The sequence below is a fragment of the Cnephaeus nilssonii genome, assembly GCF_951640355.1.
Source record: "Cnephaeus nilssonii genome assembly, chromosome: 18".
Taxonomy (NCBI): Eukaryota; Metazoa; Chordata; class Mammalia; order Chiroptera; family Vespertilionidae; genus Cnephaeus; species Cnephaeus nilssonii.
The window spans coordinates 3,711,212-3,727,277 of NC_137089.1; the positions used below are offsets into that span (position 1 = coordinate 3,711,212).

Consider the following 16,066-nt stretch of genomic DNA (forward strand, 5'->3'; position numbering starts at 1 on the left):
GATCTGCCTTCACAGAGGGTGAATGATAACATCAGTTGCTTCTGGGGGAACCCAAATCAACCGAAAGCCGGGGCCCTAAGTCTATCTCCTTGCACCAGCCCCCTCACATTCAACCAAGTCCTGCCCATCCTGCTTCCTGAATGGCTCCTGAGTGTGCTCCCCCCGCGTCTCCACCCTCCCTGCCTGGATTCAGAGCTCACAGTCTCTCCCTCGCGGCCTCCTACCTCCTTCCTAGCACCTTCACGAGAGAATCCTTCTAACATGTAGGTTGGACTCCGGGGCCTGCCCTCCATGGACCCCCAGATCCCGTGTCACTTCTGTTCACCTGCTCTCCTCTCCCACCAGAGGGCGGGGCTCTCGCCTCCCCAGCCCCCAGCACAGAGCCTGGCGCACGGAGGATGCTGCGTAACCATTTGACGGGCGGAAACAGCAGCCTGGGATTCAGAACTCAGTCAGATGCGTAAGATGAGAGGATGAGTCCACAGCTCGGCATCTCCCGAGGGCGGTCTTGAAGGAACACATCAGTCACCACTGTTTCACTGCATGCTGACACTTTATTGAAAGCCAGGGGCTATTCCAGAGAGCGAGGAGCCCAGGGTGGCAGCCTGGGGCGGGGAGCGGGAGGGGGGTTGGCAGGGTGGGTGGGAGTCTCGGGATTGGTCACTTGCTGTAGCTCTTGGAGCCTGGATCTGGGAGGTCCTCTCTCAGGCCAGAGCCAGCTGGCTGGTCCTCCTCTTCACTCCCCGCTGACAGCCCATCCTTGGCTTCATCTGAAACATGAGGGCAAGGCTGGTCCGATCCTGACCCGACGTCTCCTCCTTCACTCATTCTTTTTGACCCGAAGAGACCTCGGGCTCTGAGGGGCATTCCCTACACATGCCCTGCAGCGGGGCCTTTTCAGATCGCCTGGCAGGAGGGACATGCGACGGGCAGGACAGGACTCGGGGTCATCGCCAGAGAGCCTCTGGGTCTTAGAAGGTAAGAGTGGGATTGAGAGTCTAGAACATGTCGGACGAGGTCACTTCCCTGCTGAACGCTTCACTCTCACTGGTCTCCCCGCGAAGACCTGCCGTCATTCTGCAGAGCTCAGCCCAGCACCACCTGCCCTGGGAGCCCCCTCCCCCCGCCACCCTCCTGCAGCTCCCAGCATGCACCAGGAAGCTGAAGGACTTCCCCCGCGTTACATCACTCCCAGAAGCCTTTTAGGGCATCGCATTTATCTCGATATCCCTAGTGCCCTCATTACGGATCCCTTTATCGTCTCCATAACATCTCTTCAACAGGAAGTTCTCTTCAACAGGAAGTTCTCTTCAACAGGAAGTTCTCTTCAACAGGAAGTCCATTTCAACAGAAAGAGGAAGAATGCCCGCCCCTCCCCTGCCCAGAACTCACTCTCCAAGACGTTTGGCCAGTCTTCCAAGGGCAGCGAGGCTGAGGTGCCAGGTCCTACCTCCTCTCCCCCTTCAACTGTCCCACAGCCCTCCCAGTCCCCTTCTCCCCCCGCCCCCAGTGTTCTGTCTCTCACTTCCCTCTCCTGCCCCCACAGAACAGGAGGCCTTGGCCGAGAGGAGCCCCCGCCTGTGAGCTCTCACGGGAGAGAGAGGTGTTGATGGCCTCCCAGCGCCCACTGGCTCCCAGAGGCTCAGACAGGCCTGATGCACAGTGTGCGCACAGTAGGTGCTGCGGATCCACCCCCGCCCACCCTCCCCCTGGCCCGCACGGGCTCCAGGCTCCCTACCTGCAGGCGCCTTCAGGGACCGGATGTACTTGGACCAGAAGGAGCAGTCGGCCTTTTTCAGGTCCCGTCGATTGGGGAGCTGGGCGCTGAACTCCTTGTAGTTCTCCCCGTTGGCGCCAGGGACGAAGTCGGGCCAGGGGACTGCGAACTCGGGCCCTTTCCGTGAGAACTCGTGAGGGTAGTTGGGGTTCCTGGGGAAATGAGCAGCAGGACACACGCATGAGGGAAACTCTTTTTCCTTTCATCCCTTGGGATCACTTCCGCTCGCACCTGGTCTCTGAGGACCCACCCACTCGCTCATCCTTAGGCGTCCGAGCGGCCTTCACGGCTGCACCCCAAATGCTTAAAGGTGGGAAGGCCCCGACTCCACCCAGGCCGTTTCTAGGGGAGGGAGCTGTGAGCTCAGGACCCAGCAGCACGGGCGCGGCCTTTCCGGGGGTCTGGCCGCTCAGGAGGCCGCGGCCCCTCTCTGTGCTGGTGTCCTTTCATGGGGACCCCATCGCTAGGCTCCGGGACGCCGTGTCGGTCCACGGCCTGGTGGGAGGGGCCTAGAGCCAGCAAACTGGTCTGCCGCCGGAGGTCCATCACGCGGCCCCCGGGTGTGGAGGGGCGGGGTGCACAGCGACGGCCCCCGGCCCACTCACCCGGATCGGATGAAGTTGGAGAGGTACTGCATGACTGTCAGCGCCGTGCTCTGCTCCTCCGGGGTGAACTGCCCCCCGTAGGCAGGGTGGAAGGGCAGCCCGAAGGCGTACTGCGCGTCGGCCAGCAGATCCAGGCTGAGGGAACATGGGAAGGCGGAGAAGCAGGAGTTAAAGGAGCAGCGCACTGCGGGAGAAAACCAAGGAGCCCCAGCCAGGATCCCTCCCCGACAAAGACGTTCTCTTGTTACGTTTAGGCTGCCTCTGCGGTGCTGAGTACAGCTGATGGACCTTCTGTCCACGCCCCGTGGGACAGATCTGTGGCACAGCCACTGGCTATGACCTGGAGACCATTCTCAGTGCCCCGTGCCCACCATCCCCGGTCCCTCTCCTCTGTCCTCAAAGCCAGCAACAGCGAGTCATGTCCTTCACACGCCCCTCTGGCCGGCTTTTCCCTCTGCCCCCCCCTGCAAAGGACCCGTGTCATTGGGTTGGGCACCTCAATAATCCCGGACAGCCCCTGTTTCAAGGTCCCTCACTTTGATCACTTTGACCACGTCCCTTTGCCATGGAAGGGGCCACAGTCACGATTTGGGGGACTGGGACGTGGGCGTTTTGAGGGGCCGTTGTTCTCCTACCACAGTGGCCTTGACCACTGCTCCTTCCGCAGGAAGCTGCCTTCCAGAGGAACAGACTCATGTCCAAACCCGAGTCCTCAGTTCAGACCCCAGCTTGGCCGCTCAGTGTCTGCGAAACCTTGGCTGAGCCTCTTGGGCCTCGGTGTCCCTATCTGTACAATGGTGACGCAGCCATTGAATGAGGCTTCACCATAAGGTATTTCAAATCTCTGGCCCAGTTTCTGGCCTCTATTTATTTTTCCATTTTCCCTGTGAGAAACACCTGGAAGCTTAAGAATGGTGAGAGGGGGCGGGGTCTTTAACCCGGGATTCCACAGGGTTTCCGAAGACCAGGAGGTCCCTGATATCATATGTGAAATGGTGTGACACGGGACATGAGCCTCTCTCTCAGAGGGGTCACAGCCTTCAGCACATCCTCAGCAAGGTCTGTGCCAGTGGTTGCTGGTGTCTGCCTCACAGCTGGCTCTGCAGACTGTGGTGAGAATGCTCCTCGGTAGCATTTGCCAATTTCCATGGTGTAAATACTCCCGCCACAGACAACGTCAATTTAGCAACGTGATGCCATGGACCAGGGAGCTGGGGAAAGGCACGCGCACTGGCTCTCGCGACCCGCAGCATGACGGCACCAGCCCGTGGCCGCCTGTGACCCCAGGAGCCACGGAGCACCGCTTCGGGCCCGGCCCGGCCCGGCACCCCCGCCCGGCCCCGCTGGGTCTGAGGACTTGTGCTTTGTTTCCCTCCGCGGGGCGGATCTTCATCAGGACGCTGGAGTTGTCGTGAGCAGTTTAAGGCAGCCATCTGGAGGCGGGGCCACAGTGGGAACCTCGGGAGATGGCATTTGGGACCGGAGGGCCGAGCCTTCGGCGAGTCTGGGCCCCGGGGGAGAGGCCGGGACCCTCTGGCGGAAGAAGCGGGGATCTGGATGCGCGTCAGCAGGAGGCACAGGAGGCACAGGAGGCACGGAGGAGCAGACCGGGGCCTGACCCGGTGGAGGGGAGACTCGACAGCTGCGTGTTGAAGTCTGGGGGGCGATGGATGGTCCGTGCGCAGTGATGGGGTTCCTTTGCTCGGTGCTGGGTGCGGTCACTGCCAGCCCCGCTGTGGTCACGTAGGCGTGCGGTCCTGCTGGTTGGATTTGGCTTTTAGTTGTCATTTGCTGTCTGTGGTCATAACAGGCCAGTCAAGTTCTCCCGAATCTGGCAGTGACCGGTCCGGGGCTCAGGCCAGGCCTGGGTCCCCTGTTCCCGGTGGTGGTGGGGCCTGGGGTATCCCCTGCCCGGGCGGAGTGGGCTCGGCTCGAACCCCACGCCCACCACGGGTTTTACGGAGCCTCGGTTTTGTGTTTGTAGATGGGTCTGCTCATCCCCTTCAGCCTCCCACGTGGCACCATCAGATGCTCACAGAGGAGGGGGAGGGGATCCCACTCCAATGTACAGATCCTCCCCTCACCCCCCAGGAGTGGCTGATGCGGCTGACGTGGCGCTGAGCTGGACTGTGGGAGTCTGACAGCCACGCAGCCTGAGGGGCGCTGTGTGCTGTGTCCGGATGTGACTACAGTTCCGAGGACGGGGGCAAACAGAGGTCAGGGCGAGCCCGTCCGCCAGCCCCCCTTGCTGCCTGCTTCCCGGGCCGCACCCCGAATGGGCGCTGGGGTAAGAGAGGGAGACGTCGGCCGTGCTGGCATGGGGCTCGCGGTCCAACAGGAAATGCAAAGATGTCAACACAAAAAAATAAAATGCTGTGAACTAATGATGGACAGACAGACAGACAGACAGACAGGTATCGAAGGACAGAAATAGTCACAAAGGGCCGAAGGAGGGGGAGAAAGTGGTGCCGCTGGTTCTGGGCAAGGACACGGAGGGGAGCGTGTGGAACGTCGGAGGGAGAGCACGGTGACGTGGGCCTCGGGAGAGGATGGGTGAGCCCGAGGGTGAGGAGGAGGGGTGTTTGGGGCCGAGACTCAGGGCGGGTGATGGTGTGGCGTGGGCTCTGTGCCTTCTGTGGAGAAGGGGACAGGGAGGTGAGACCGGGTGGGGGCGTGGCCGCGGGGGAGCTGCTATGACGGGGAACCCAGACCCCGACCCTCTGGGCCTCTGACTTGTACCAAGAAGTGCATCACGCTGCAGGGTGAGACTGGGATGTTCCTGGTCCAGGACAACCCGAAGCTGCAGAACCACAGTCACGTGCTCGCTCTGGTCCTGCAGTTCTTCAGGCTCTGGCTCCGGGGAAGGTGTGAGAACCGAGGCCAGAGGCGCTGAGGGCCACGACTCAAAGGGGATGGGTCGCCGGCCGTTTCTAAGCGGCCCTCGCAAGCTGCCTTTCCGTGAGGACCGGCCCTGGGTGTGGCAGAGTGAAGGCCCGACGTGGCAGGTCCCAGCGTCGCTGCAGCCGTCCAGCAAAGGCAGAGGCTGGCTTTTCACGCGATGCCCCCACCTTAGCTCTCGGCCATCCCACCACGTACATGGCGCTGGCGCCGGCTTGTGGGGAGGTCCAGCCCGCACCCCAGCAAGTCCAAGGCCAGGGCCACGCTTCAGAGCCGACACAGTCAGTGCACCAGCTCCGGCTGGAGCTCCGCTCCCCGCACGAGGGACCCCCCTTCACGGACATGGGGGCTCATGAGGCAGCACAGTGGCTGAGGCGGTGTCATGGAAAGAATGCACCTGACCTTGGCCGACAGTGACCTGCGCTGGGAAGGGGGCTGAGCCGGGCCCCCTGGCGGTGAGGAGAGAGTGGGTGGGGTCTTTCTTGCATCGCGGAGGTGGCTCTTCTAAGGGTGATGGGTTCAAGAGGCTCACGCTGCGGGAGGCCCTGCGCTCGGCCCATCTGGTTGGACTGATTGGAGAGCCTGTTGTTCTGGAGGTTTCTCTCCCTGATGCTCTGTCCGTAGGAGGCAGTTTGCTGACCTCATCCCCATAAACTGTACTCCCCCTATCTCTAGCTGGCATCTCTGACAGCTTCCTCCGGAGGGAACTGGGGAGCAGGAGGAACGAAAACCCGCCGCTTCCCACGCTGCTATTTCGGGGGCGGAGGCTTTGCGGGGTCACTCGCACACAGAGGCTGTGAGTGTGCTTCTCTGGACACAGGTAACTTGCACCAGTCCACATTCTGCCCACGGGTGAGTGGACACCGGCTTCTGTTCTACAAGAGGGTTCATCACACAGTTCTCTAAACAGTGAGCTCCCACCCCTAGCCAGTTTGGCTCAGTGGATAGAGCGTGGGTCCTCAGACCGAAGGGTCCCGGGTTCGAGTACCTCGGTTGGAGGTTCGATCTGAGGCCCTGGTCAGGGCATGTGCGGGAGGCAACCGATCTATGTGTCTCTCTCACATCGATGTTTCTCTCTCTGTGTCTCTCCCCCTCTTCCTTCCACTCTGTCTAAAATTCAATGGGAAAAGTATCCTTGGGTGAGGATTAACAAAAAAAATTTTGTTTTTAAGTGAGCACCCCAATTCACTTAAAATAATACAATGCCACCCCCGGCGCCAGTGACACACTCGCAGTTCCCATGACTCCCTGCGGCCCAGCACAGCGGTGACTGACGTCTGGCTGCGCCGTGGACGCTCCCAGGGGACTGGCTGGGCCCACCGCGCCTCTCAGTCCCGGCACAAAGCTCAGCAGCTGCTGCTCGGCAGGACCGGGCTCCCCTGGCCCGAAGCACCGACTCTCAGCAGGGAGTTGCGTGTCTGCCTCTGACCTGTGTATGCCACTGTGTGCTGTGGTAATCACAGAGCCCAAGCCCACAGCCAGCGGAGGCCCCACTGCCAAGAACGCCAAGCGGCAGTGGTAGAGCAAGCCCTGGGTTTGCGGCTTCTGAGCAATTCAGAGCGAGGGCTCCAAGCAGCCTCGCGGCCCGGCCTCTGACCCTGCGCTGAAACCATGCCGACAGACGCGTGTGCAGGCGTAGAATTAAAATGAAATGGGTGCGGCATAGACCTATCTTACCCACATACCATGGGTCCCCATTTTAATTGGATTTTCCGATTAACTAACTGATCGTTGCAGGGGAAAAGAGGGTTTCTAGTCTACGTTCTATTTTTTTTTTTTTAAGTTGGCTTTTAGAGAGCTGTGTTTTGGACATGAAAGAAAAGACCAGTGGGCATTCTGTACACCATGCCTTCTTAAAAATCTCCAATGCCTTCCCACCATACTCAGATGACAGACTACCTTTTGGCCTGCCGCTGTTTACCAACTCCTATGCGAACTGCAAGACCCCGTCTTTTTTCCCCCTGAATCTCCAACCACTTTCCTTCTCTTCAGGACACCCCAGCTCCTGGCCTCCTTCTCATCCTCAAACACGCCAAGTCTTTTCCCTTTCTCCTCCCCAGGGCAGTTATCCGGATTTATGCTGCTTGTTTCTGTGTGTGTGTTATCTGTTCTTTGCACCCTGACCCTGGACAGCCATCAACCCCACCCCTGACTACAGTCCTAGTTCCAGGAGGCTCACGGATGGCTCCATCGCGAGGATCTAGAACAGGGTCTGGGGCATAGAACGCAGAAGGTAACCGTTCCATGAATCAGGATCGAAGAGAATGCACGCCACAGCTGTTCTATAGCACGAAACCAGAGTGAGTGGTCAGCGTCAGAAAGTGACTCACTTCCATCTTCGCTGGGAAATAATCTCGTTCCCCCCACAGGACGCGGCCAGAGCAGCAACCCCGAGTCAAGAATCCAGCCACTTAAGCTTTCCTTCGGTTTGCTAATTCCAGCAAACTCACCAAGACAGCCCACCAGGAAGATAGCGTCTGGAATGTGAATCGTTAAAAGCCTCCGGAATGCACAGAGCTATCTAGAATGTGGTGCACAGCGTGTCCTCCGTCTAGAATTTATGGCCTTGTTTTCCAGGGTTCAGACAACTTACAAAGATGGAACATTGCTGTGTCCTTAGTCATTTTAAGTTTTTTTTCTTCTTCTTCTTCTCCTCAGAACCTTATTTTTTCCTAAAGAGAAAATAACCAATAACGAGCAGCTACGACGTGCCCGGTGTCTAATGCCCAGTGACTTGAACCTTCCCACTGGGAAGCAGCTGTAACTGTACCCATTTCACAGGTAAGGACACTGAGGTACAGGAATCTGCTCAAATGAAGAGAACTCCTCAGTGGAAAAGATGGAATTAACCTAAAAAAAAAAACACGTGTTCTTCCACCGTATTGAGCCACTTCTCCCAAAATGAAAGAGTGGTCCCACTTCCTGTATGGAGCCTGGGTAGATTTTTAATCCCAAGAGCCCTACCCACTGAAAAGAAGTCACAGAGTTTGCCCCTCGATTTCAGGACAAAACCCCCATCTGTAACCCAGGTGAGCCGTCCCCGAGCCACGCGGGTCTGGGATGCATTAGCGCCGGTCAGGAAGAAGGCAGTGATTTACTGTGTTTTGTTCAGTGGCGATGCCAGGAAAGCTGATGCACGCTCACAGAACAGAGGCAGAGACAGATGGCTGAACACGCAAGGCACACGCATCTATTTTCAGTCTAGGTCTGAGCCAGGAACCGATGAGAGGGCCGACGGCCCCAGGGCAGCGTGAGACAAATGTGCCAACAAATCAGGTTCTGTGATTCATTCATTGATTCCGTGTCTACTACAGAGATGGCAGCCCCCGGCGGTGGCGGGGCGAGAAGACGCAGGCGCAAGCGCTGCCGGGGACGCGTCCCGATGGACAAGAACAACGGGACACGTAGCACTTCCAGGTCACCGGGCCCGTCTGCTCCACACGTTCGTCACCGCGGGAACCCTCTGAAGCAGGCACGCCCACGCCCACCCCCATTTCTCAGATGAAGAAACGGAGTCACCGAGGAGGTTAAGCGACTTGCCTAATTCACCGAGCTAGTAAGAGTCAGAGCGGGTTTCCAGCCACGGCGGTCGGCCCGGAGGCGCTGCTGTCATCAGATCACTTCCCGCCTCTGTGCACGACCACTATCTCTGCCTCTTGCCCCCCAAAATGCCAGGGGTGAGAGGTGGACGGCACCTTAGGGTGACCGAGCGCACTGCCCTTTTATACCTCTCTAAACGGCATGACCTTGGCGTTTCCCCCAGCTCAGTGTGAGACAGCGAGCCAGGGGCCAGAAGCCCGGGCCCTCCACCTCGCCCCCCTCCTCCCGGGCCCTGGGTGCAGGGTCCCACAGAGCCCAGTGAAGGGTCACTGCGCGCGGCCTCTCCCGCCCGTCCACTCCCATTTTGCAGATGGCAACACTGAGCCCCAAGGAGCCTTTGGACTAGACTGGAAAGGACCCCCGCCCCACCTGTCCCATGAGGTGGTTGCCTCACCTTCTGTTTTCAGAGCCACAGACCCGGGGGATGAAGGCCTCCCCCCATCAGTAGCTAACACTGCAATGCCAAGGCTCTGCCTGTATCTTTTCTTTGACTCTCCCTTCCTACAATACCGGGAGGAAAGGGGCTGCTGGTCCTATACCCATTTTTCAGGTGATGAAACTGAGGCTCACAGAGGTTGAGGGATGAGTCCCCCGTCATGGAGTCAGGACTTGTCCCTCGGCCCCGCCCTCTTTTCTCCGCCATCCTGTGGACCTCAGAAGCAGAAGCGACGGGGACCTCCCGCCAGACCCCCTCCGTTTGCCAGCGCCTGCCGTGGCCACACAGCCCCCTTACCTGCCGTGGCCGTGGCTCTGGGGGGCGTGGTACATGAACACGTTCCCGCGGGCCCTCATGGCCCAGCGGCGGGCCATGTCGATCACGGGGCAGGTGATGAAGTAGTCCCTGGAGAAAGGGGGACAGAGCAGGGCCTGGTGACAGTTGTGCGGGGCCGAGCCTTCTCCCAGGCACCGGCCCCTCGGCCACCAGGCCCCTCGCACAGGCCTGCAGCGAGTGCAGGGCCGGTCTGCGTTACGGCCGCCGTGGTCACACGCTGGTGTCCACGGGGAAGCGTCCCAGGACCAGGAGACTTGTAGACAAACATCTCAGAGCATCGGTCTCACTTAACGATTTGGGAGCAAAGCTTTTTATGATAAGACCAATGAATACCGCAGCCGATGGAGCAGAACAGAACAGCACTGCGCGTTTTAAAAGACGGAGCTCAGGGTGCTCCGTGCCCAGGATTCCTTAGACCCGAGGCTCTGGCCGCGATCCCCCGCCTCCCCCGGGGTCATGTGGCAGCGTTTGGGACTTTTTTTGGTGGTCACAGCTGGAGGTGGAAAGGTCTCTCCTGGCATCTAGTAGGTCAAGGCCAGGAATGCTGCTAAAATAAACATCCTCTGACACACAGCACAGCCCTCCCCGGAAAGAGCGTTCTAGTCCAAATGTCAGTGGCGAGGAGGGGGACGTGGGTCACACCTGCTCCCCTTGGGGGTGACGGGAATACGTTTCAGAAGCCCGCGCTGGCCACCGCGGGCCCTGCGTGGGGGAGTCAGGGCTGGGAGCAGGAGCTGTGTGCTCCTGTCTTACCGGGTGGCGTTCTCCAGGGCCCGGGAGAAGGAGGCGTAGTCGTCGGCGGAGTGCTCCAGGGAGTAGTACCACGTGGCGGCGGCCAGCACGCCCGGGTCCGCGTCCTCGCCGCCCAGCGAGTTCTGCAGCGCCCGGTAGAAGGCTGTTTTGCTACTGGTCCGGCCTTGACTTTCCTCAAATTGCTGAGAGAGAGAGAGAGAGAGAGAGAGAGAGAGAGAGAGAGAGAGAGAGAGAGGAAAATTCCTGGGTCAGATTCTGCAGGTATTCCTCAGAACCTTGCTCTGGAATGTTCTCTCTGGGAAGCAGGAGGACGTGGCTCCCAGCCCGTGGGTGCCGGCTCACACTGCTCGGGTGTGGATCCCAGCTCCGCTCCTTCCAGCTGTGTGGTCGCGAGCAACGGGCTGCCCTGGGTGCCTCCTCCCGCGCCCGCGATGGGCAGGTGGGGGCCCGCGCAGGGCGGGGTGAGGACCACAGGTCAGTGCCGTGGCCATTACACGGTGCCTGGCCCGCAGGGAGTGAGACTCCATCGCGAGCTGACGGTCGCACCCCTGTGCCCTCACTCCCGGGACTGCCCGTGTCGCCTGGGCTGTGGGGAGAGCTGGCGTGGGGCTCGCCCACGGCCTCAGCCAGTCGGCAGGATGGCTGGCTGGACCTTCTCAGGGACACGGCGGGCCCGGCCTCGGAAAACCAGCTCCCCGCGCCCGTGGGCCCCGTGTTCCGGTGGGTGGAGACGGAAAGTAAGCAAATAATGGTGCAGCTCGGCAGGGGACAGGTGCGGGGATGAGAAGCTGCAGCGTGAGAGCCGCAGGGCAGGGCCACTGCGCACAGGACGGCCGGGGAAGTCAGGTGGCTCTCTGCGGACGTGTGTCCACATGGAAACACCCTTTCTCTCCCCCCTCCCTCCCCCTCCCTCCCTCCCTCCTCCTCTCTCCTGCTCCCTCTCTTCTCCTTTTGCCCCTCCTCTTTCTTTCTGCCTCTCTTTCTGGTGCCCACGCCCCTCCCGTCTGCACTGGGGGGACTTGGGGAGCACCGTCCGCCCCCTCCTCCCCCCAGGACTCAGCGTCCTCCTTTCTGAAGAGGAGGCGGCAGAGCGTCAGGGCACCGCTGTGAGTGTGAGGTCCAGGCCCCTGGCCCCTGCCTGGTCCTGGGATGTGTGTTTACATATTTCCAGCTTCTGCGTCAACAGCGGAATGCCCTGATCAGGACACGCTGGCATGTTTAAGTCGTGTCTGAGGATGGCTCCAAGCAGGCCGGGCTGTGATTAGAAGGGGAGGAGGGGATGTGACCAGGCAGCAAGGCCCCGGCTGACACTCCCTCAGCGCATCCTGTGGGCTGCCGCGCCTGGCTCTCCACGCAGCGGCCAGAGCAGTGGGTGGGATGGCTGACCCCAGGTGTGCCCACGCTGCAGGGGATGAGGGAGGGGGGACAGGAAGAGGGTGCAGAGAGGGCTTCTCTGGCGCTCTAGCTAGAACACGCATTTCTTAGGGAAGAGTTGAAGCACATGTGGCCCAATATGAAGAGCTATTAAACCTGATAGAGAACACACAAGTGTTTATCATGTCAGGGACTTGTGATATATTTTTTACCATGATCTATTGCAAGAAAGGCATCTATACATACAGTATACACACACACACACCCACACACACCCTGAAATATGCTTCCGTGACATCTAATACATACAGAATACACACACACACCCTGAAATATACTTCCATGACATCTAATACATACAGATTATACACACAGACCCTGAAATATACTTCCATGACATCTAATACATACAGAATACACACACACACACCCTGAAATATGCTTCCATGGCATCTAATACATACAGTATACACACACACACGTGCACACACACACACCCTGAAATATGCTTCCATGACATCTAATACATACAGAACACACACACACACACCCTGAAATATGCTTCCATGGCATCTAGTACATAAAGAGTACACACACACACACACACACACGCACACACACACACCCTGAAATATGCTTCCATGACATCTAATACATACAGAATACACACACACACACACACACAGGCACACCCTGAAATATGCTTCCATGGCATCTAGTACATAAAGAGTACACACACGCACACACACACACCCTGAAATATGCTTCCGTGAACTTGCGATGTGTTTCACACTTGAAGGGTATCTGAGCTGCTGAGATGAGGTGGGCGTGACCTTGCCCGCTGGTCAATGTTTTGGAGATGGCTGGGGACCCCCAGCCCCGGGGACCCCCACCTCTCTATTCTCGGCGAGAACGGAAGCACAGATGCTGTCCCGGATTTGATTATGGAGTCAGCAGGAGGGAGCGGCCACCACGTGAGCGCCCGCCCGCCGTCCACCAGCTGTAATTACAGGCGAGGCCTGCCTCCTGGGCGGGCCTGCTGCCGGCGGGGTTTCACGAAGGGCAATCCAGAATTGGCACGTCCTTACTGTGTGGTTTTACTATTTACTTATTTTTTTTACTTTTTAAAAAAATGTTTTTATTGATTTCAGAGAGGGAGAGGGGGAGAGAGAGAAACATCCATGATGAGAGAGAACCATGGATCGGCTGCCTCCTGTACACCCCACACTGGGGATGAAGCCTGCAACCTGGGCATGTGCCCTCGAACTGTGACCTCCTGGTTCATAGGTTGATGCTCAACCACTGAGCCACACCGGCCGGGCCTGACTGTGTGTTGTTAAAGGACTGCCACTCATATGTCCACAGCAAAGTGACAATCCCTCGGACGCATGGAGAGACTCCGGGGGGCGTCAGGGTGGCCCGCAATGCCTGTGGCCCGGCCGACGGGGCGTGACTCTGGACTTCGAGAGACCCCGGTTCGCGTCCGGCTCTGGCGTGTGGCCTCCGAAGACGCGCTGCCCGTCTATAAATTCGTTCGGCGAACATTCCTGTCTGTGCAACGACTTAGTGATTAGCGCCGACGCCCGGGTGACATACATGGGACCGCCTCTCCCCGCTGGTTAGTCACTGAGTCGGAGCAGAAGCCGTTACGTTGTCTCCAGCTTGAGAGACACGATGAAAAACTGTTTGCTTCGGGGACTGGTCTTCAGGTCACGGCTCCTTCCACCAATGTCTGTGGGGTGCCGACGGGCGGCGGGGCACTTGGGACGCAGCGGGGGACAGCACGGGCTACGTGCTCTGCCCTTTGGGGGCTTCCAGTCGAGCTGGGGGTGGGCCACGCCCGACACCTCTTTGCAGCAGAGAATGCCCGGCGGCGAGAAGGACTAACCAGCCCATTGGGTGTGGATGGTGAGGGAGGGGCTGGCTGAGCGGCTGGCGTGGCTTCAGGAGGGGCCAGGAGGGGCCAGGAGGGGCGTCCTCCGGGTGGTTTGCAGCGGCCAGGGGCACAGAGCCCCCAAGCACCGGGCCGTCTGCGTCCGTGGGGTGATGGCTCAGTGGAGAGAGCGTGGCTCTGGAAGCGCGGGGCCCACCTCCTCGCTCTCGCTGGCCACAGCCCCTCTGCTCAGCTTCCCTGCCCGTCACTCAGCGGGAACGGCCCTCAGCCAGGCCACGCAGGACGGGCACCCTGCCAGGCCCGCAGCCCGATCTCGGTCCTCATCGCCCTCCGCTCTCCGTGACATCCGGCGCTTGACCACGGCTTCCTTTCAGAAGCTTTTCTCCTTGGCTTTGGCGACATCGAATTTTCCTGGCTTCCTTCCAGACCTGTGCCCACAGGCGTTCTCCCCTGAGCTCCCAACTCATATGCCCGACAGCCAAGCCAACGCACGCCCCAAATCTGGGTATTTCTCACCGATACCTCGTCTCTCACCCCAATTTAACATATGCGCTCGCTCCCTGGACCTCACGGCGGCGTAATCTGGCATCTATTTCCTTTGTCACTCCTCCAGCGTCAGTTTTCCACGGAGCTGCCAGAGTGCTCTTATTTAAAAAGATAAATCAATATAATCACTTCCTAGCTTACAACATTCCAACATCGGCCCCCTGCAAGTAGAATAGAATCACTTTTCTGATGGCCGACGATAGCGCATCCAACATGTCCCTCTGACAGGTCCGACTTCCTCTCCCACCCCTGCCTCCATTATCCGGGGTTTCTAGCCCTTGGCTTCCTCTGCCCCCCAGGCAATCCCTGCCCCAGGGCCTTTGCACTGGCTCCTCACACAGCTGGCCCCACAGCCGCCCCTCCTCCTCGTGCAGGCCTCGGAGCACACTCACCGCCCTGGTTTCCCTGACTAAGGACTTTCCTCCCTTGCATCACTTCCTCGCCCGTGACCGGTTCATTTTCTCAGGGCCCCTTTCCGAGACCGGAAACCCTCCGTGTGTCTGCTTACACAGCATTGTTCCCTCCCGGGGACACCATTCCACAAGCCAGGAGCGTTAAATGCTGGGTGACGACCTCCCCCCAGCGCCCCTGCGTGAATGTGCGCGGGATGCTTGCGTGCATTAACGTGTGGGTGACTCCTGTCCCTACTACTTGCTGTGGGTGTTGAGGGAAGGGCCCCCTTCTCCATCAGGCACAGTGGGCCTGTGCCCGGGGCCCCCCACAACTTTAGGGGCCCAGGAAAATATTTTCCTTTTCATTTCTTTTAAAATGAGAACTAAATGAATGAATAATGACTAGAATACAGGATCCAGCCTGTGTTTTCCATAAAAAAAAAAGAAGGACCTCTTACCCTTTGGGGCAGCATGGAGGGACCTGGAGAGTGTGACGCTAAGCAGAATAAGCCAGAGAAAGACAAGTGTCACACGATCTCACTCACATGTGGCATCTAATGACCAAAATAAACGGATGAGCAGAATAGATCCAGAGACATAGAAGCACGGAACAGACTGTGGCATCACAGAGGGAAGGCGGGGGTGGGGGTGTGAGTGGAGAGTGAGTGACTGGGGAACTTATGTGCATATATGCATAAGCCAGGGACACAGACAATAGGGTGGTGAAAGCCTGGGGAGGGGCCGGTGCGGGAAGGAGGGGATCAATGGAAAAAGAAACCAAAGGGAACATCTGTAATACTTCTGATTAAAGATGAATTACAAAACAGAACCCCTCCTGGCTCACGTTCATCTTTTACGAGTGCCCCCCATGGAAAATACAGCGGAGTAAACAGTACATATAATCACGGCCCTCGTTAAGGCAGTGAATGATAACTACAAGTATTTATTTTGTGGGGAGAAGCCAATCCCACGGATCCGCAGGGCCATGGGGTTCGTGAGAGGAGGGGACGTGTGGAAGGTCATCTCTGAGGGCCTGGCCGCAGGTTTGGGGTGGGTGTGCTCGGAGAGCCCAGAGCCAGGGGCCGGGCAGGGTCCCCCGAGCTGGGCACTGTCCCCTGGGCCTGGTGCCCTCTCGGATGACTGTGGGGATGGGCGGGGCTGGCCGCACTGTGCCCGTTGGAAGGGGAAGGGACTGCCGCTCTGGTTAAGCAGCTTGCCCCCGTCCTTTGGCTGAAGGCAGGAACTTAGATCCATTTTCTGATTTCAGGTCCCGGGCTGGGTCAGACTCTGGCCCCGCCCCTCACACCCTGATTGACGGATTCCGTACACCAGCGCCTCTTTTCAGGACACCTGTGTGCTCCCTGGACTCCTGCCTGGTCGGCTGCTGAGATCTGTCACCAGAGGCTGGATTCTCCCGTGCTGGGGCCGGTGCCAGCATCGCGCGCCGCCAGGTGC

The 16,066-nt window shown here is 58.9% G+C and overlaps 1 protein-coding gene across 1 annotated transcript in view; it reads right to left on the reverse strand.

Annotated features, from left to right (window-relative positions):
- Positions 1 to 559: 559 nt before the first annotated feature.
- The window catches only part of TG (thyroglobulin), a gene marked incomplete at its 5' end in the record, with an annotated part of 161,903 nt that continues 146,396 nt past the window's right edge, over positions 560 to 16,066 (reverse strand). The window contains 5 exons of the mRNA XM_079796113.1: positions 560 to 770; positions 1,739 to 1,929; positions 2,383 to 2,517; positions 9,614 to 9,721; positions 10,406 to 10,587. Of these exons, the coding sequence (XP_079652239.1) occupies positions 661 to 770; positions 1,739 to 1,929; positions 2,383 to 2,517; positions 9,614 to 9,721; positions 10,406 to 10,587 (726 nt within the window). The 3' untranslated portion in view covers positions 560 to 660. The remainder of the gene's footprint in view (positions 771 to 1,738; positions 1,930 to 2,382; positions 2,518 to 9,613; positions 9,722 to 10,405; positions 10,588 to 16,066) is intronic.